The following is a 22,131-nucleotide window of genomic DNA, read 5'->3' on the forward strand; positions in this document are numbered from 1 at the left end:
GCGTTGCGTGATCACCGCTGTCGCCGTCGATACATCTGTCGTATAGACACGGCATGTCATATTCAAAGCGTGCGACAAAATTAGGCATGGCTAGTCAAAACAAATATTTTTCTAGCCTTGGCCATATTTTGGTATGGTTTTGAAGCAAGCATCAAAATTTTGTCCAAGCTTTCGGCATCCATGGCCCATGTTTAGCTACAACCAATTTTTGGATTAGTTTGTTATAGAGGCACCATCTAACCCCACGACAAGCCAGAGGGACATAGGATGTGTTTGATTATGTGGCTAACTTCTGGCCTAGTTCCCTGGAGCCAAGATAGGCTTGTGTGCTGTGGCCTGGCTTCAGAAGGCCATCCATAAGCCCCTGGCCTGGCTAGGACAGAATGCTGGTGGAGCTCGTTTTCTGGGGCCTGGCTTGGCCAAGCACCCGGTTGGCATTCCCGTCGCCTCCCAGTTCTTGTGTGTGATGATGCGAGAAGGGCGACGACGCAAGCTGGCTATGGAGCTCCGGTGGCGCGGTCGAGTACTCGTCGGATCTGCACCGAGCCACTCCGCCGGAGCCCTCGCCTACCACCACATGATCGCGGGCAGGGCATCCACGGCGCGGGTGCAGGCAAGCATCCACGGCACGGGCGCGGGCTCCCATCCGCTCTCGGGCTGCTCCTCCACTCTCGGACCGCCGCGGAGCTCGGCTGCTCCAGCCGGTGACCCCTCGAATGGCGCCCCTGCCTCCTTCCCCTCTTCTTCGACCGCGCGGCAACAACTGCTCTTCGGGTCCAGGCACGCTCACTACTGCTGCTGGCACTGCTGCTCTTGGAGGTGTTTACGGGTGCCGATATCCAGCTCTTGGCGGCGACATCTGGCTCTTGGTTACGGGCGGCGACATCCATGTCTTGGTGGTGTTCGAGCATGCAGATCAGGTGTTCGACCAAATGTCTTAGAAGAGGTAACCTTACCAGAATAAAGAAGAGGTAATTCTATGCAAAACAAACCATGCTTAAATTCTAGCCATGCTACAAATAAGCTAGGGATCCACCCATAGTGCCATGGCACTGCATGTGCTAGGCAAGGCTTCTGCTCTGTTCTACTAGGTCCTTGCAGGACCTCTGCGCAGTTATCTTTTCCTTTACCTAAAAGCAGAGTACAAAGCAGAGTGCAGGGCGCTGCAGGAATTGCAAAAGCGTTGCGGCAACAAACAGCCTTTTTGCCACGCGAGATGATGTCAGGACAGGACTAGATGGAGGCACGTTGGCACCAGGTATTGAGAGTGACAAATATAGCATGAAATGTATGCATGCATGTATAGCATGAAAAGTACGCATGTATGTATCTGGACCAGGTGCATGCATGCATACATTTCATGCTATATTTGTCACTCTCAAGACAGTGACAGGAATATTGCCACTAGTCCTGTAGAAAATTCGGCGCATGCCAGTGCTTGCTACATGTCTATCAGTCTTCTTCGTCTTACGCATCGCAGAGACATCACTGTCTTTTTTTTTTTTTTGACAATTCTACCAGTTTTCATGGTCGATGTCCTCTACAGTCTAAGTCCTAATCAGTATTAATTTTTTTTTTTTTGACTCTTGACGCCGACATCACTGTCCATGTCCTCGTCAGTATATAATAACTTGCGATACTGTTCGATCGTTCACAAGCTAAGACATGCTCGAGTTTGCAGGCCAAATCAATTGGGCTTGCTTTACCGCACCAACAATTACTTGTTTGTTCGTTTCTCTTTTTATCCATTCCGATGCATGTAGAGCCCAGCTGTCAAGGAGAAATTCTCGTCCTTAGCTTACCAAGATTAGTTGTACAAATATATGGAAGAACAAGTGCAGAGATATGCATGTGCGAGCGAGACTATACGACTACGACAGTACAAAAGTTGAAACGGGGACTACTCTAACCACATTGTGTGTTTGAGAAAGACATTTTATAAATTTAATTTGGGTTATTGGGGGTATACTGGTAATTTTACTTCAGTTGTTTGTATCACTAGGATCACCGCCCCCTCGATTCAGCCACACAGGGGGCTCGTTTTTATTATCGGGTTGCTGCTGTCCCTCAACCCATCTGCGCGAGTCGCCAACATCATTGCAGGCTTATGCGGCCTGTTGTTGCAATCCCACTGGAGATACCTTGGATTCACGGGTGTCAGGTGACATGTATTCCGAAAGTGCTGTGAGTGCGGGGACACCTTGAAGCACCTGCAGATTTATTTGGACAGCGGATCGGAGGACGCTAATCAGGGCGTTCGGATGGTCCGCGCTACAGTGTTTTTGGGATGGTTTTAGATGATCGAATAGTATCCTGTGAGAGAGAATAAGCTGAAATAAGCTGAAACAAGGTGGAACTATACCAGCCGAACGCGTTGAATCTTGTGAAATCTGCACTGTGGAGAGATCACTGATCCTCTTGTGCTTGGGGCAGTTGGACTTGGACACGTCAGGCTTGACAACTGATGGGACGTTCTTCACAGATATCAGGTTGGTAAGCTCCTCGTACAGGTTGATGCTTGCTTCTCAGAGCTTGCCACACGGAGAGCCCAAGTAATAGAGGTGCTCTGCTCTGTTATACTTGGACCTTCCTCTCTTGACTGACATATGGTATATATTTTTAGGATGAACTGCTGTCCCGTGCTTCCAAAGTAGTATGAATGAACCAATATATTCCTCAGTCACAGCTCACAGTGAAGGCTGCTCCTGGCCATTTGCTCTGCCTCCCTAGAAAAGCAGAGGGCCTTGCATACATTAGTGCACTGCAGGCGACAAAGCAGATGAGGATATGGTGTTGCCACGGAGATCAGAGGAGGAGAGGAGAACTCCATAATCGCCATGACATCGAGGAGGCTGAGTAAGATCGATCAAAAATAATGATTGAGATGCCTGATTTCATGATCATCAATCAGGTCAGCATACAATGTTCGTGCTGCATGTCTGCTTTCATCACCACACATTCAGTCCACTACAAGATCCACGGCTTCAGGCTGCAAATATATATAGGTCCATTACTTAAAAAAAACATATATGGAGTGTAGAAATATACATGGTCAAGAGTACAATAGTGCTGGAGACGCCGTCAGTAACCAGGATTTTGGCAGCATGTCCACAGTCTGCATGTGAACAGAGTATGTGTATTGTGTGCTAGAGACGAGCTTCTACCAAGCAGATCTCACTCCCACTGGCCACTGCAAGCTAACATCGCACTTGTTTAGTTCTAGAAAGTTGGAATTTGGGGCTACTGTAGCACCTTCATTTTTATTTGGCAATTAGTGTTCAAATATGGACTAATTAGGCTCAAAACGTTCGTCTCGCAATTTCCCACCAAACTATGCAATTAGTTTTTTTCATCTACATTTAATGCTCCATGCACGGGCCGCAAACATTAGATGTGACAGGTACTGTAGCACTTTTTTGGAATTTGAGGTCCAACTAAGGCCCTGTTTAGATCCCACCCAAAATCCAAAATTTTTCAAGATTCCCCGTCACATCAAATCTTGTGACACATGATGGAGCATTAAATATAGGTAAAAAGAATAACTAATTGCACAGTTTGCCTGTAATTGGCGAGACGAATCTTTTAAGCCTAAATAGTCCATAATTGGACAATTTTTGCCAAATACAAACGAAAGTGCTACAGTAGCCCACAGCCAAAAATTTTCGCATCTAAACGGGGCCTAAACAAGGGCATCATGTGGCTCTGCCGTAAGGGTACTGGATGCCTGCATAAATTAGTTACACGGTCAGTGCATAATGTCACTTGAAAATACGTACTCGGTGAGAGAAAAGTTATAGTTACAAATATAGGAGATGATAATAAACAACTTTCGGCCTAGTGGAAGGATGCAATTTATTACCTGACTGCACGAGAGTCCTCAATGTTCATCTGAAGATCCATCCGAACTTGTATCTGAATCTTCGAGGCAGACAATGTTGTGCCTTCCAATGTGGCCGATCTTGTCCCATTCGGAGCTACCTGGAGATGAGGAGGATTCGTATAGCTTCTCCATGGTGGGGTCCTCCAGTTCAAGGCTGTCGAGTGCTGGTACACCTTCTAGAACCTCCAGCTTTGTGCAGTGAACGATCCTAATCTTCTGCAACCTGGAGAGGCCGCTGATCCTCTTCAGCTCAGGGCAGTCAAACACATCAAGATCCACAACTGAAGGGAAGTTATCCACATGTGTCAGGTTGGAGAGCTCGTACAGGTATACAGCATGTTCGCTTGTTCGTTTCAGCCAGCCCAAACCAGCCAGCCAATAGTGTTTTTCTCTCACAATAAATCAGCACCAGCCAGCCCAAACCAGCCCAGAAACCAACCAGCGAACAGGCCGATAGTTCTCTAAGAGTATGCCTCTTGGTGCTGGCGAGGCCTGGTGGAAGACAGCTCAACTTGCAGTTCATGATTTGGAGTCTCTCCAGACAAGGCATGGCTATGGTAGTTTCCACGTCCATATGCTCCTCACAGTCGTTCCATTCCCACTCTTCCCACTCACATAGCCCAATCAATTGCAGATTTCTGAGTTTAGGAAACGGTGCAGATGTACTAGCATCGGAACCTCTAGCTGCCACGGAGGATGACGCAGAGCACACGTCCAGTTCGGTAGCTGGCGACCAACGTATCCCCCTTCCAAAGTAAGATTCTCCTCCTTCCAAAGTAAGATTCTCTAGGCAGGTTGGAGGGCAGAGCTTTTTCAAGACTTCCTCGGTCACACTCTATTGTTGCTGCTGCTCTGCTTCAGCACCACCTGTCCCTATAGTATGTCCACTTGCACTATAGTTCAACACTAGATACCCAAGGTGGCGCTTGCTGCTAATCATGGCCTTTTTAGCCATCCGGCTGTCCTGCACCTTTTCTAGGCCATATAATGTAAGAACCCTAAGGTGAGAGAGAGGCTCCAGCTCTTGCAAACTGCACCAGCTATTGCTTGCATCCATGTCCATGTTTACTGTCGTTTGGATCTAAGATTATGGGCTGCACAAAGCACGGTTGATGTCCTAGTTAACAAAGTACTCCTATATATTCAAGCACACATTTTGATATTTAGTTGGATAGTTCCATGAACGTGGCGACTCATTCGACCACCAGATGGCCCTTCTATTTATTCCATTATTATGAGTAAAATGGCAGTAGCTCTCCGATCCACTCTTCCTGATTGTGCTAGGCACGCCGTTGGAGACTTTGTCCATCGCGGCTGCTGGCCCAATAATTCCAGTGCATGCCTGTCTGGCCAGTTGGCTCAACAATTCCGGTGTCTAAATAATTATCATACTTTAAATACTACTCCCTAGTCCCTACATTACAAATTGTAAGTTATTTTGTTTTTTCTAGCCGCTACAGTGTCATTATCAGGTGCAGCAGTCCTGGCTCATCGGATATATTGCCACAGATGATCCGGTACATGTATGTATGCCAGCTATCCGTCATCTATGTCCCCTACCAGCTACAGAGTAGTACTAGAAATTGATTGATCCATCGGATAAACGACGGAGACTTGCCTAGTCTATCAGTCTTGTTCGTCCCCATTAGACAATGCGATCAGAAATAAATCACCGTCTATACATGTCCTCATCAGTACTATATAACTTGGGACACTGTTCATTTAACGACTAAGACAAGCTTTATTTTCCCGACCAACGACGCCAAATTGTTTGTTTGTATACGTTTGTTTCTCTTTTCTTGGTTCCTATGCATATATATTTGTTTGTATGTCTTTTCTCATTTCTTGGTTCCGATGCATGCCAGGTCTGTATGTCTTTTCTCATTTCTTGTTTGTATGTCTTTTCTCATCACTCAGCCATCCAGTTGGACGGAGGAGAACACCATGGTGGCCCAGAAGTAGCGCAGTTGCAGGTGGTGTTGGCTTTCTGCTATGCTCTGTTACGGTTTCCTTCCGTTCAGAGCAGAGAATGTGTTGGTGCAGGCTACGAAGCAGAGGATTGACATACAGTTCTTGCACGCTACAAAGCAGAGGACTGACATACAGTTCCTGGAAAAGCAGAGGACAACCTTGGTTACAGAACGTTTCGATTACCGGGATAAATAAAGTTTACTTTAGAATACGAACTAAGCGAGCCCTGCCAAACGGGGGCCAAAGTTTGTCCACCTTTAAAAGCCTCTTTGAGATGCCAGTGGGCTAGCACCTTGGTGATGAGCGATTGACAACACGGTGTGCGTGTGACGTGTCTCTTGGCAGGTTGTGGTTGCAGGTGACAGGTGGAGACAAGGTACATGCGGCGACGAGTGAAGAACGAAGATAGGATGCCGCGTCGAAAAACCGCGGGGGCGGAGAAGGGCGGATCGAGGCTTGCGTTCGAGGGACAGGTGATCGTGCGGTGTACGTCTACTGTACCTGGCTACATGGCGGGAGGACGTCGAGGGAGGTTTCCGGATTATGCCACAAAATCCGGGGTTCGCTGGTTGAGCCACAAAGCCATGCATCGTACCGGGACGCTCGTGCGGCGTGCGTTGGCCGAAGATGGAAATTCTGGCGATCGCGATACGATTTCGGATGGTCGTGCGGCGACATCGCGAGGATCACATCGCGGAGATGGAGGGATCGCGGACATCGCGGAATTTGCCATGGAGGACGTAATTGGAATTTACGCCCCTACGTTGGATTTATTTAGCGTAGGGGGTTATGTGAAAATAGGTCGTGGCACCCTTTGGAGATATAAATATGTGGCACCTAGGGTTGAGTAGGGCGCGGAACGGTTTGGACTCTCGACGAGTTACTATTCACGCGTGAACAGTACCCGTGAACAGTACTCATGCCCCAGGGTTCCGCGGTTCTGTTTTCCTCTCTCCGGTCTAGCCTAGGGTTTGAATTCTAGTGAGAGGTTTTTGTTGATCTCTCCGATTAAGAGAGGGAGGATGTTCGGGCGGAGGCTAGATGCACTTTTGTAAGTTCAATTACTCAATTTAATCTTTCATCTATAATGATTGATCTTGTGCATCTCGATTGGTTCTCTACAATTCTCGTCAGCATCTGACATAGTCTGCTTGTTTTATTTTTATCTCAAGATCCGTAAGTCAGATTGACGTGATTCCAGTTGGGTTAGTTTCGTAATTTCATCTAGTTTAATCTGACAAATTTTTAGGTCGATCGGAGTTACGGATTTTCGTCCACATCAGGTTTACTAGGTACATAGAGTTCTGGCCAGATTTGAAAAACGTGATTTAATCAGGTTTTGTGTTTAGGGGAAGGGTTAGAAATTATTTTTGGCTTCCGCGACCATTCACCCCCCCCCCCCCCCTCTGGTCGCCCGTTTCGATCCTTCACTCTTGCTCTTAGTGACCCATGTAGCTGGAAGCATCATGTGTTGCCTAAGATGATTTATAATTGTATACAAGAAAAAAGGTAAAGTTCGTCCATCAACAGAAATTTAGGAGACAATAAATATACAAACGTGACTTGAAGAGGGAGAAGATGAACAGAGGACACAGATATTCTAAGACAATTGACTGTTAACAACTGTGGTTGCCTTCTCGTAAGAGGAGGAGGCTGTTTCAACACTTCGTTCAAACACCATATTATTTGACGCCCCGCAATGCCTGTGCCTGTGTATGGTCGGATGAATGATTCTCCTCCCTGCTAATCACCCATATAATTGACGTACGTATAAGTGATCGATGCATGGAGATTAGTGTGGTTATGTAACGAATTGAGGTACAAGCAACAATTAATATCTGAATCCACTTTCGGCTAGTGAAAGGGTGCAAATTAAATTACCTGGACGCATTAGATGTCTTCGATGCAGCTGTCAGTCCTTAGCATGATCTGAATGTTCATCCGAATCTGTATCTGAATCTTCAATCAATTGATACTGCGTTTTCCAATGTGGCTGATCTTGTCCCATTCGGAGCTACCTGGAGATGAGGAGGATTCGTATAGCTTCTTGTTGCAATGCAACTTGAGATACCTTGGGTTTACAGCTTGCAGGTATTCTGGAAGCGTGTCCATGGTGGGGTCGTTCAGTACGAGGCTGTCGAGTGCTGGTACACCTTCTAGAACCTCCAGCTTTGGGCAGCGAACGATCCTAATCTTCTGCAACCTGCTGTCGAGTGCTGTGATCTTCTTCAGCTCAGGGCAGTCAAACACACCAAGATCCACAACTGAAGGGAAGTTCTCCACATGTGTCAGGTTGGAGAGCTCGTACAGGTATAGTTCTCTAAGAGTATGCCTCTTGGTGCTGGCGAGGCCTGGTGGAAGACAGCTCAGCTTGCAGTTTTCTATTTTGAGTCTCTCCAGACAAGGCATGGCAATGGTAGTTTCCACACCCCTGTTCTCCTCACAGTCATTCCATTCCCACTCCTCCCACTGAAGTAGCCCAACCATATTCAGACTTCTCAGTTTCGGAAACGGTGCAGATGTACTACCATCGGAACCTCTAGCTGCCACGAAGGATGACGCTTGGAATTGGGGGCCAATACGCTTGATGGCTGGCGCATCTTTGATGGTCAGCAATTCCAAACTTGGGAGGCAGCACAGACCATCAGGGAGCTGGGTGCATAAAGGCAGGTTCCGTAACCTCAAATACCTTATGCTCTTAAACTCTGCGGATGCTGGAGCACACATCCAGTCTGGTAGCCGGCGACCAATGTATCCTCCCACACGTAGATTGTCCAGGCAGGTTGGAGGGCAGAGCTTTTCCAAAACTTCCTCTGTCACACTCTGTTGCTGCTGCTGCTCTGCCTCAGCACCACCTGTCCCTATAGTATGTCCACTTGCACTATAGTTCAGCTCTAGATACCCAAGGTGGCGCTTGCTGCTAATCATGGCCTTTTCCGCCATCCAGCTGTCCTGCACCTTCTCTAGGCCATCTAGTGTAAGATTCCTAAGCTGAGTGAGAGGCTCCAGGTCTTGCAAACTGCACCAGCTATTGCTTGCATCCATGTCCACGTGTACTGGGAAGCCATAAAGTGACCTCAGATTTGTTAACTCACTGAACCCCTTAGGAATGACACTAACATTTGATCCTCTGATGTTAAGAGATCTTAGATGCACAAGTTTTATGATGCTGCCAGGAAGATAGCATAGCTTCTTACAGTAACGAAGTGAAATGTACAGTAGAAATTTCATCTTCTGGATGTCATCCGGTAGCCTAGATATATCAGTTTTCTCCAAGTGAAGGTATCTTAAGTGCTTCAACATAGATAGAGAGGGAACCAAGGTATCTGAGTTAGCAGACCATATGTACAGTACCCGCAGGCTAGAGAAACTACTCAGCGAGTCACCAGGAAGATGAAAGTTTACTCTAGAATTTATAATTAATGTCCTAAGTGACTCTCGCCTTTGCAAAATGCCCCAATCCAGTACTGATACGGTCTGTTCTATGGAGAGGCGACGGACATGCATACCAGTAGCAGCCTGTTCTCTGCCAACCACCACCACTAGTGATTCTTCCCTTGACATGTATTCAGCAAAGGTGCGGACCACATCGTGCATGGTGCACCTGTATCTAGTGAGAGAATAGTTTTTTGTAGGTTGTAAAAGGTTCCTCTGTATTAACTCTTGGTAGTACTCAATTGCCGTCTCTTCGAACCCATACTCATGTGAAATAATACTACTACCATCCAAAGGTTGGATAAATCCTTCACCAATCCACATTTGAGTTACTACACCATGTACGAGTTCTTCACCTCTAGGGAATAGTGAGCAGTACAGAAAGCATTGCTTTAACTGGGGGGACAAGTCCTCGTAGCTCAAGTATAGTCGGTTGTCGAGTTCTGGAGGCAGTCCGGTCAGTGACCAAGCTGGCTTGTTCAAAACAGATTTCCACTCATGCTCACTTGGGTATCTTGTGCTCAAGAGACCTCCAATCACTTTAATTGCAAGTGGTAAGCCATCACAATTTTCAAGAATTTCCATCCCAATAGTTTTCAGTTGATCAATTCCATCTACCTGCCAACATTTAATTTAAAGCTTCTTAATTATTGCTAACAACTATCAGGTTGCTTATGTACTTCTCTAAGCAAATAAGCTTCTTCTGTAAAACAATGAAGCGTAGGTTGGCCAACGTATTGGAAGTGTACTGTCCTTTATTAAAAAATAAGCACAAGACTATGCTTGGAAAGGGCCGATTTCAAATGGAATCCGCATGAATGGGCGCAAAATCCCATAAGACTAATATATGGAATCCGTGCATTGCAATTGGGCTTTAAATGTTCTCATTCGGGAAACAGGACTATACTATAGAAAGTTTTGTAGTGGCTTTCCTTGCAAAAAAAGTTTTCTTGTGGCTACAGGAATCGGACTTTAAATGGTCTCTTTGCGTTTTAAATTTGTTGTGTGGCTGCTATTATTAGCTATAGGTAGGGATGAAAACGGTACGGATATTTTCCGACCATATTCGAAACCAAATCCGTTTAGAGGGGTTGAGATCTGTCCGTATCCGAGTCCGGATATCCAACATCCGATACCGTATCTGTATACGAATACTCAAATCGCATATTTATGATGTCGATATCCAATCGTATTCTATCCGACATAGTTGACACTATCCGTATTCGAATCCGAATCCGGACATAAATATGAAAACAAATGTAATATCGGTGATATCCGTCCGTATCCGATCCGTTTTCATCCCTAGCTATAGGACGACTAGGATAGTCGAAAGTCGAAATCTGGGTATTATCTACTAGGACGCACTTGATGCATTAAAATATTCATTTATATGCAAACTTAGGGTCTTCGTTTTGGTTTATAAGAAATGGTAGACTGAGTAATTTAGTTGTAAATTTTGGACTACTTTATATTATGGTTTGTAATGGCATAGGTGGATAATTTAGACAAACGTTATATTTAGAGGTTACTTATTGACGAAATCCAAACATAGAGATATGGCATTGGGCCGAGCCCGAGCACGCCCGGCGCCTCTACTTGGGATTCGGGGGCTCACTAGACGGTGGCGTCCACTTCCCCAACGAGTTCTCTTTCACGGCCAGCACCTTCGCTCCGGGCCAGGTCCTCAACTTCGGGAGTCTAGCCTACGTCGCTCAAGGAGGCTCCGCCCGCTGAAGTGTAATTTGACCATGGTTCTTCTATATGACCAGGACACTTAGATTGGCCAACATATTAAATGTGTGCCATATTGTAAAGATTTGCGGTAGGGCACTCTTCAATGGTGGTCTTTGCTAAGGGACACTGTTCACTGTTGTCTTGGCTACAAAGTACTTTTCAATGCTGGTAATTGGTTCTTAGACAATGTAGCTATTAAAATAATATTTCTAAGGACTACTTTGGAGAGAGAAGTTAAAAGTGACCAAAATGCACCTGACTATTATAATACAAACCTTTAATAGTTATCCAAAAATTCATAATTGCATATAAAGTTGGATGAAGACGAACTTTATATCAAAATTGTAGTGCTTAGTGAGATCTATAATTTTGTTGTAGACAAGTTTTGGATTGAAAATTATTTATAGTATGAAATCAAATTCCCAAATATTAAATTCAAAGTTAGAATATCTTAAGTGATTTAGAATGCTGAATATTCATTTTATTATTTTATATTTTTAAATTTGAAATTTAACAATTTTAAAACATCTGTTCCAATGTTTGAAGTAATTTGAAATTCCTAAATTTTGGATTTAAAATTTTAAGAAGACTCTATATTACTTCAGATAAAAAATTATCATCTACAAAGTTTAGATCCTACTGATAACTACAAATTTTGTATATACCATGTCAAGATCTGAGATCATTTATATTTATAGATTTTGTCAAAATTTGATAATTTCAAAGGAAGTATTGGCAACCTAAATAGTTTGAAACAAAGAATTTGTCAATTACAAAGCTATAGATATTATTGAGCTCTACAATTTTGATTATATTTAAAGTTTATGTTCATACGACTTCATATGCAAAAGTTATGAATTTTTTAGATAACTATTAATTGTTGCGCTACAATAGTCTGGGGTATTTTGGTCACTATTAACTTCCACTATAATTGATGTTACATTTCAAATACCATCAAATTTCAAATAGCCAGATTTCATACGGAGCTAGCCATGCACTAAATCTTTCATTGGAGTGAATAATAGCTAACTTGATACAACTGTTTTGTTGTTACATTTGATTATTTCTTCTAGATCATAGTTTTACTGGTCTCCTTTTGCTACTCTCATAAGCTGGTGTTCCTAGCACGAATGCTTAGATTTAACGGAACTCCGATCCATATGCTTTCGATCAAAATCAAGTATATAGCCTAGTTGTATAAAGTATGGATAGACAACTAACCTGATCAGGCTGCAGCTGCTTCTTGAGCAAAGACCAAGCATCATCATTCTCTAGAGGCTTGACACGGTGTTGGTGCAGGGGGGCTTGCATCTGTTGGGGTAGGTGTGCAGATCTTGTGGTGACAAGGACCTTGCTTCCAGGTTGTTTCTTGCTAGCATTTCTAACTGGGACACTAAGCACGTCGTTCCACACTTTCTGGCTCCACACGTCATCCATCACCAGCAGAAACCTTCCACTAGACAGGGTGTGGAATAGGGTCTCCGTCAGAGTGTTTTTGTCCTTCTCAGCACCATGGTCGCCTCCAGCATGCTTGATTGCTGTCCTCAGTAGCTCAACCTCGTCAAACTGTTGAGTGATGCTTAGCCATATCGTCTTTGTCTTGAAGTGCTCTTGGATGGTTGCATCATTGAAGGTCTTCTGAGCAAGAGTAGTCTTTCCCATGCCACCAACACCAATTATAGACACGACTTTGATGTTGTGATTATCATCACCTGAGGTTAGCAAGTGAATGAGGTCCCTTGTATCCCTCTCTATCTGTTCCCCAACTATGGCTGACTCATCGACAAGTGAACTTGTCCTATAGCTGGATAACTCAGCAGCAGTTAGCTTCCTTGGCTCCGGGTTGGAACCGAGGCCAATATTGAACTTGTACTTGTCCGCCTCCTTGTGGATGCTTTCCAGCCTCTGGTTGAGCTCCTTGATGCGGCTACCTATCTTGTGTGCGAACACGGGATTCCGCAGGCAGAAGAGCAATGGCTGGAAGCAGCTGGGCAACTTCTGTTCCACGCCGTCGCCACCTCTGGACTCCCTGCGCTTGTCGGCCTCGAGCTGGCACAGGTCGAGGATGTCTGTGGCGTCATACATGGCGTTGTTGAGCTTTGTCGACCATCTTTGCACGCTCGTGTCAGTGATGTGCCTCCTCTCGGCATCTGCCATGAAGGCTTTGAGGCCTTCCATGTTGTCCTCCAGCTTGGTGATCTCGGCGGAGATGCCCAGCAACATGGAAACCTTTTCTTGTGCCATGTCTGTTATTAGCTTCTTGACGTAGGGTGCCAAGGCATCCAGGACGGCTGCCATGTCTCAACTCTCAGGCACAGTTCCTACATGAGCAAGCAATAAATCCTGAACCATTAGATAGATCCGGGATATCTACCAGCCCTGTTTGTCAGCTGTAAAAAATCAGTAGTCAAGGTAACTAAGTGCCAAGGTGCACTATTGTAGATTGATTTCTTCGTCAGCTTAAACGTACGTCATCTATAATTTGGACTCTGACTCTGTTAAAGCCAGGATGACCTTATAGATTGATATCTTCGTTAAGCAAAACAAGGATTAGTTAACATGTCATACTGATGAGTGGGTTCATGTTCATGATCTGAAACCTTTAGTGGTTAATTACATCGAGAAGAGCAGCTAGCCGGGGCTTCGGCCCCTCCAGTTTTCTCAAAAAAAGAAAAAGAAAAGAAGAGCAGCTAGCAAGGACTGCAGATCGAGTCTGTTTTGCTAGGTCTCTGAGAACGAATCAGATCAGAAAGGAGCTACCTTGAAATCTCGGCGTTGAAGACGGAAGGGAGGTCGGGTGCAAACGGCTTCTGGTGTGGATCTTGTCGGTGAATACGGAGTTGAGTTCAGGGACGGCGGTTGTGGGATGGAGACTAGGGGCTCAGAGACGGAGCAGAAGATGACAGGCTTGGCAGAAGGAAGGCTGCTGCTCCCTTGTGCTCGGCTCCTGCTCAGAGAGAGAGCTAATAACCTCCCTCGTGATGATGATCATCGATCCGTGACCGTGAGTCGTCAGTCATGTATATTATATAATATATAAGCAATAATTAAGCATCTTCTTTTCTAAAAGCTTGGCAGCCTAGAACCGCAATACCCTGAAAGCTTGTTTTCTAACAACAACCTTTACACTTCTCTTTATTTGATCACATATCACTACCTAAAACCTTCCCCAATCTCAATGAGAAGGTGTCGAGATTGAGGGGCCGAAAGCGGGGACAAGATAATATCAAACATATATTATTCTGATATATGAAAACAAACTGAGACATCTCCTGGAAAAGGCACAGCTTTCTTTTTCTATAGTGGCAGACACATGCCTTTATCCACTTTGTTAATTTAGTATTTGTCTTCATCCAGCGCTTAGCATGTCGTGTCTCGTGTGGACAGTGATCTGCTGCTATTGTTTCTACTTAGTGGCATGGCATCTCTCCAATTGCTGCTACATGCATGCATCTGAGCATATGGAATAAAAATAAACTTTACTTGCAGCATGAATTTTTTTTATTCAATCTCCCACTCTCTCCTTCACTGTAGGTTCATTAGGCACTTACTCCTCTTTCATCACTCGGTCCTGTCGTCCCCCACTATTTATCTCGCCTGTTCATCTCTCACTCGATAGATCTAGTATTTCAGTCTCATCCTTCTCACTTCGAGTCTGGAGTTGCAAAACATTTGTTAATGCCACACCACTCGTATCTTAGCTAAGTGCAACAAATTATACAAACCATGGTATGTACACCGTTGCCAGCACGTCAGACTTGTCTATATATAACTAGAAACAAACAACAAATAATGAGATTAGAACGATAAACTTGTTCCATGTGTACGTCGATGTACTATACTGTATAATAATAATATAAGCTGCCAGTGCTTTTTGTGCATGGCGAACCGCTGTCATACAGTCTTTCCACATGGTTGTAGATCTCGAGCTAGTAGCTAGTATGGTCGCGTGCTTAGAAAAAAAATATATTAGCTACTAGTGCTTGGAAACACGAGTCACATCATCATAATACATCTAGTTGCACCAAACAATCTTTGGTACACAGTCAACGTCAGTCGTCGAGTCGACAACTCAACTTTTCATACGTGCTGACTGTGTAACTTTTCCTACGTCTAAGCGGCCCGTTAGATGAAGATTATGATGTTACACAGTTGTTGTAGTACTCTCACAAGGCAGTGTACCTACATACATACACAGTCGGCTCAACTGCTGCCGTTGCTTCTAAAAACACTTTTAATTTGTAAATTATACTTCCAAAACCAGATTTGCACAGGCAGCAGATGCCAGATTAGCTAGTCACGTCGCGTCAAACCACCCCTCCGTCCAATAATGCCCAGAGGTACTAATCCTTGTTGGACCCCGAAATGTGTAGTTTTTTTTTTGAATCCCACGAAATGGGTAGTGTCAGCCCTATCTAGGAGCACGAGCAGACTAAAATTTTTGGCTGCCCAAGCCCACTCCTTTTATTTTTCCTATATCGTTGTCTGCTTTCTTTTCTTTGGACCCCGAAATGTGTAGTTTTTTTTTTTGAATCCCACGAAATGGGTAGTGTCAGCCCTATCTAGGAGCACGAGCAGACTAAATTTTTTGGCTGCCCAAGCCCACTCCTTTTATTTTTCCTATATCGTTGTCTGCTTTCTTTTCTTTCAGAATTGACCATGTAATGTAACCCGAAATGGGGGCTGTCCTTTTTAACGTTCCGAGCATCTTGAGTGCTGCCTTTGTTTAAAATAAGAATAAAAAAATTATTCGCCATGATCTTGACCTCGCAAGTCTACACCAAATACGCACCTAATTAACCAAGATGTTTTGCTCTGTGAAATGGACGTGTTAGAATATTGTTACCAATACATCTTCTTGATTGTGCGAGCCAACACTCACCCAATAATTAACATAGACAAAGACATGCAAGTTGAGGTACATGGGTAGAGACCACATGATTTGCGCTGTCTTTTGCTCCAAAGCTAGTCGTGGGCCAAGAAGAAGAGACCACGGCTAGTCACTGAACTACGTGCATTTCCAAAAACAAAAAAGAAATGAGAGCACCCAGCCATAACACGCCAACCTGCCAGGCTCGCATCTAGCCCAGCCATGATGCCCTTACCACACGAAGAAATTAATAGCGGCTCTCGCTGATAGGGGCTTTTGCATATGTATCCCCCACAACTGCCGAGTTGATGATGGATTAGTAGTAGTAATAGTTTACAGACGGAGTGCGTGGCAAAACGGATTGGGCTTGCTTATCACTACCAATGATGCCAAGAGGTATACATTGCGCATGAGACTACTTTTTTCCTGTGTCGACCTGAGTCCAAAGCCACAGAGAGCCCAAGCTACAGGGTGCCTTGGCACTGCATCTGCTCTGCTTTGTTTCTGATCTGATCTACATCCTCTTTGCTCTATTCACATGAATCGAAGTATATTATATTATTAAGCATACATATACGGTGGCCGTCTGGGAGGCCGGCTGGACAGCGAAGAACCGGTCTGGCCGGTTGGCTCAGGTGGCCTGGCCGGTTTTCTCGATCAGCTCAGGTCCCTGAAATTCTTCCCAAAAATCTGAAGTTGGATCGCCTCCAAAAATTCCCAAACTCTGTTGAGATGATTCTTAGGTTTATTAGATGATATCCCCAAAGAATCAAACCCCAGAAACTCTGGAAATGATGCAGATCTGAATATCCATCTAGGGAAGTGGGGTTTTCTCAAGAAATTCTCCCTAGGGTGAAAAATCGTGCTCATGATGAATCTGCCTGATTCACTTGGCTGGGTGTTCATCTGGTGTCCTTTCACGAATTAAACCCAACACAACAACCCCAAAACCTCACGAACTCAAGATCGAGCAAAATGGTGAATAGGGGGAACAAACACTACTGGAATCTCGCATTTTTCTGTGGGTGATAAATTTTTCTGTGCGTTATTTTCGGTACGCACAGAAAAATTACGATTTTTCTGTCGGTTCCAAAATATCCCGACAGAAAAATACTAAAACCCACAGAAAAATCGCATAATTTTTCTGTGCGTGACAATACACACACGGAAAAAATAAACACCCACAGAAAAATATAATTTATTCTGTCGGTTTTTTAAAAACACACAGAAAAAATATGTACACGCACAAAAAAAATCCTAACCCTAACCCGCCGGCCGCCGCGCCCCCAACGCACTAGACCGCGCCCCCTCCCTCACTCTCTCCTTTCAGCGCGCCCCTCCCTCTGCGACTCAGCGCCGCGCCCCTCCCCTCCCCGAGCAGCGCCGCCACTCCCTCTCCTCCCTCTCCCTCTTCATCGACGCGGCGGGCGCGGCCCCTCTCCTTCACCCCCGGATCCGGCCAAATCCATGGCGGGCGCGCCCCCAGGCGGCTGGATCCGCCGCCGACCGAGCCGATCTGCGCCCTCCCCCTCCTTCTCCCCCGCCGGTGCCCCTTCCCTCCCCCTTCTTCCCCGACGGGTGCCCCTCCCCTCCCCCTTCTTCACCCGGCCGGATCTGGCCCTCCCTCTCCTGGATCCGGCCGGCGACGGGGCATGGCGGCGGCCTCTTATCCTCCTGAGCACAGCCCTCACGGCGTGCGGGCCCTCCCGAGCATGGTGGATCTAGAGCCCCTTCTCAGCCCGACGTCCAGATCTGCAGCTCCAAGCGCAACCACATCAGGTCACTTGCAGCTCCGAGTGCAGCCTCCTTCCAGTGGCCGAGGTGAGCCCTTTGCCAACGACAAGCACCCACAACACAAGCCAGGTATGCATGTTCCTTCTCTTCCCTTTTGTGCAAATTTGAGAACGAACCCTAATTTAAGCTATTTGGTTATGTGTATTCAGAACAGATCTGATCTAATCACATGTGTATGCCGTAGGATGTGGATTGAATTTTGTTAATATAACTAGTACTGATTTTTTTACCAGAGCAATACATGTAAGATTACTCTGTTATGCTTAAGGAAGATGAAAGTGACATGTAAGATTACTCTGTGCACTTTATTTTTGCTCTTAGTTGATGTTCATGCTGTTTTGTCTTCTCTATTTTAAGTGCCTACTAGGTGCAATATTAAATTATTTTTGTAGTCAACAATCTATAGGCAACAGATAGAGCACACTATGTGATTGTAGTCAACAAAGATGGTATTGGTGAACCCAGCCAGACATACTAGGCATTCAAGGAATTTGCCAATATGAGATGACCCAAATGATTTAAGTGAACAGCTCTATCTTGAGTTGGTAGTTGCTATCAGACACTATCTTGAGTTGGTAGTTTCTATGTCATGTCTGGTTGTGTTAGAATTAAATTAAAAAGAGATCTAGTGAGATTGATATGTGGTTCGTAGTAGAATTGAAAATACAGTTGCGTATATGTTGCTTGCGTCTAAAAATTCAGACCATGCATTAGCAGTTACTCTGTCTACAGATTGAAACAATGTCTTATTTCTTAGCAATAATTTGGATATTTTTGTGAAAGCGCTGACTAGTATAGCACCTCATGTATGTTACTACATATTGAATTGCTTCTACAGATTGACACATTCAAAAATATTTCAGCTTTAGGGGACTGAAATTGGGGGTTCATCCTGCAGCTTGGAGATGCTATGAAAACAGTATCTTGAATATCTTGCATCCCTAACTATGCCTTGTGACTTTTTTTTGTTTTGTACTACTCTTGAGTGGCTGTGATGAATCAAGTTTCCATTAGAGAACTTCTGCACTTTAGCACCTTATGAGCTGGTACTTGGGATATTTTGTTTTGTTTGCTGCTTAACTAGGATGGCTTGTACCAGTACAAGCAACCAGTTCTGTGGCCAGTTCAATTCCCATTAGAGAGAGAATTAAATTAAGCTCCAGCTGAAATTAAGTTGCAGTTGTAAGGCTGATAATGGGTAAATCTGAGCCATTTCTCGAGTTCTTTTGCTCTTGATAATGGGTAAATTTCTGGAGATGGTCACTGTCTTGTGGTATTTCTTCTGTGAAATTTTGGCTGGAACTTTTGTCTTCTTCCATTTGTAAGTGCTTGGCTGCTCCTCCCATTGACAGTTGCTTTATCTCAATGCCTTGTAGTAAATATGATGGCAACTGCTTTCAGAAATCTAAGCATTTGTCGCCTAGATTTTGCACATGATGATGCCTAGTCCAATTTACAAACTGAGCAAAGTGCCTTGGTCGATGATGTTTACTTAACCCTAGGCGCTGGAGGAGCACCCTATGGTGTGGCAGCCGCGTCTTGCTTAAGTCCATAGCTCTGATTCTAGATCTAGTGAGGGTTCTTTGTGCTGAAGCATCTAGAATTTATGACACTGATGTTCAATCTCTTGATATGACTGTGATGTTCAAACTCTTGATATCTATTTGGCCAATGATGCAACATGAAAAATAAACTCTGAGGTGGCTGCAATTTTTTTTTGTGCATTCTGTATGATTCTCATGACTGTCATCAAACCATGGGACATGATCTTAGTTTTCTTCTATCTGTTTTTTTTGCCTTGGCAGCCACCTATGATTGAGTATCTGGAAATTGTATCAACATATCGTTAAGCTGAGGCCTCACTTACTTTGCCAATGATGATATCATATTAAGCATGCCAAGAACTGATGACCTTGAGCTTGTGTTGAGGTACTGGAACTTTGTTTCTTACTCTGTTTGTTTCTTATGCTCCAAGCTCAAGGTCAATCGAGGAGCAACTGATATCTGAGGCCAATGTGTTGAATACTACATCATTTGATCACCATTCTAGTATATAACTGATCTGTGCTAGTATATAACTGATCTGTTCCTTTGCACTGTCTTATTATTATTTTGGTCTACAGATTTTTTGAGACATCTTTCTCATATAAGAAAACTTGCCCATTCTACCATGTTAGCTTTCTGTTATTGCATTCATGTGACAAACCACTCAAGATTACTCAACTTCTGTTGATGCAAAAGTGATCTGCAAACACAAAGGGCTAATACCCGAATCGATATCCAAAGCGTGCCAGTCGATTTGACCTACTAATCGACAAGGATGAAGACACGAACACTTTGATCCTGACAACAGCGATACGCCCGGAAGTCACGGCCAAGAGGTGCTCACACGGAACTCGAGAATCGCCGAAGGTCGCACTGAAGCGATGCAGCTCGCCGAATCAATGAGAACTCATAAAAAGGAAAAATATGCAAATTGACGAAGTCGCCGAAAAGTAAGTAGATGCAAATAGGAGTAAAAAGTTGGTTTTGATATTGATTGATATCTATATTACATTGCCCCTTACTCCATATTTATACCCTGATCTAAAGAGACACAACCAAACACAACTAGGACACCAATCCCATATCTAAGGAAACACGTGACTCTTACACGAATCATAACCTAACAAATATAGAAAAGGAAATCAACTCCTATTTATTTCCCTGTCCGCCTCAATTACGATGGAAATCTCACTGTCCTCCTTCCCATCGGCATATTCCCTGCTTCATCGGCAGTAGTCTTCAAGTCTTCCTTCATCGGCATACTCCCTGTTTCATCGGCAGTAGTCTTTAAGTCTTCCTTCATCGGCATACTCCCTGTTTCATCGGCAGTAGTCGTCAAGTCTTCCTTCATCGGCATACTCCCTGTCTCATCGGCAGTAGTCTTCAAGCCTCCTTTCATCGGCATCGACAACAACTCCTTCAACCTCATCGGCAACGCCCGAGTCCAAATCAACCTTTCCATCGATCATCACCAACTATCGGCAACCATTTTTACAAACTGGCTTTCATTGGCTATCAAAGTATTCAATAACTTTCCCCTTGCCGATTGGTCCACTCCGATTACTTTGACACGTGCAAAAAAACGGTGTCAACACATGCCCCCCAATTTCGGAGTATAAAACCATTAATGCTCCGAAATTTACTCCAGATAACGCTTGCCTTTGCCCAATTACCGTAACTCATTCCCTAAGCCAAAACTTGATTTGTTATCAAATCCAATCAAATCTAATCTTGATCCACGCACTTCAGTAAATATCGCACAATCGCCAACCACTCTTGCCTTGATTGAGATACCAAAACAACAACCCATCGGCAAGATCTTAACATGATAACGCTGCCATTTTAAGAATCAAAATATCATGTATCAATATCCTTTCCAAGTCATGATTACTTGTTATCAACTCATCTGTACAATCCCCTGATTATCGCGCGAATAGTTACCATATCCCCCTGCACCGCCTTGACCTATATGCGCGCGTCATAGAGATAAGTCCAAAATACCCTTATTCTGGCCGGCTTATAAATAGATTTCTCCGGAACCCTCATTCTCTATCTTCAGCCTCCAATCCTTGGCATTCTCTCTCTCCGGCGGCGACTCCGACGAACAACCGCGCGACCTCAACCAACAAGAACCCTTCTCCGGCGCTAACTTCAAGTTCTCGGCTCGTATCTCCACCTTCCTCAAGACAATGGCCATCAACTTCGACGTCCCCGCGGTTCGCTCCACTTCCACTACCTTTTACTTTGACCTTTTTGCAAATTTATTCGATTGGTGATTTTTCCTTTCTTCTGTCTTCTGGATTCCATAACCTTAGGAACTGCGCAACAAACTAATTATCCCAACCGATCAGCCACACGTCCAATGCCTTGGACCAATGGGCAACCCAGATCCAACCGATCTGATCAACGCAGAGGTTAACAGAATCCCCTTTAGAGCCCAAAATTTCTCTCTGAACTTGTGGAAAGACACATTCCGATCTTGGCCCAAAACCACCAAAGGGTGGAAAGATTGGTATTTGAGGGTTAATAGATCGATGCAAGTATACTGGGCAGAACGAAAGTTAGACCAATGTATCAGGCTCTCTATTGCCGATATGCAGAAAAATGAATCAATGATAATTGCAGCTGCTTATTTCTGGTCAGATACGACCAATACTTTTATGTTTGGACATGGCCCAGCTACCCCTACCCTTGCCGATGTCCACATGCTTACTGGCTTGGACATCTCAACTGCCGATGAAGGCTCCATCTATGGTAGAAAGCCTGAATATAGAGTGAATACCCGTAACATCGGCGGTTGGACAGGATATATTCAAGAATACCAGAAAACCGGGACACCTAGCCAGAGGGAACATGCCACATTCCTGAATATGTGGTTAGAAAAATTTATCTTCTGTGGTCG

The 22,131-nt window shown here is 44.5% G+C and overlaps 1 protein-coding gene across 1 annotated transcript; it reads right to left on the minus strand.

The window, feature by feature from the left end:
• Window positions 1-7,320: 7,320 nt before the first annotated feature.
• LOC136487219 (disease resistance protein RGA2-like) lies at window positions 7,321-14,102 on the minus strand. The gene is made up of 4 exons (XM_066484338.1): window positions 13,781-14,102; window positions 12,242-13,341; window positions 7,733-9,904; window positions 7,321-7,591 (listed from the first exon to the last, which is right to left on the minus strand). Exons 2-3 carry the CDS (start codon window positions 13,316-13,318, stop codon window positions 7,817-7,819), a joined length of 3,165 nt encoding a protein of 1,054 aa, XP_066340435.1. The 5' UTR covers window positions 13,319-13,341; window positions 13,781-14,102; the 3' UTR covers window positions 7,321-7,591; window positions 7,733-7,816.
• Between the last annotated feature and the right edge of the window lie 8,029 nt (window positions 14,103-22,131).

The sequence above is a fragment of the Miscanthus floridulus genome, chromosome 10, assembly GCF_019320115.1.
Source record: "Miscanthus floridulus cultivar M001 chromosome 10, ASM1932011v1, whole genome shotgun sequence".
In the NCBI taxonomy this organism is placed as follows: Eukaryota; Viridiplantae; Streptophyta; class Magnoliopsida; order Poales; family Poaceae; genus Miscanthus; species Miscanthus floridulus.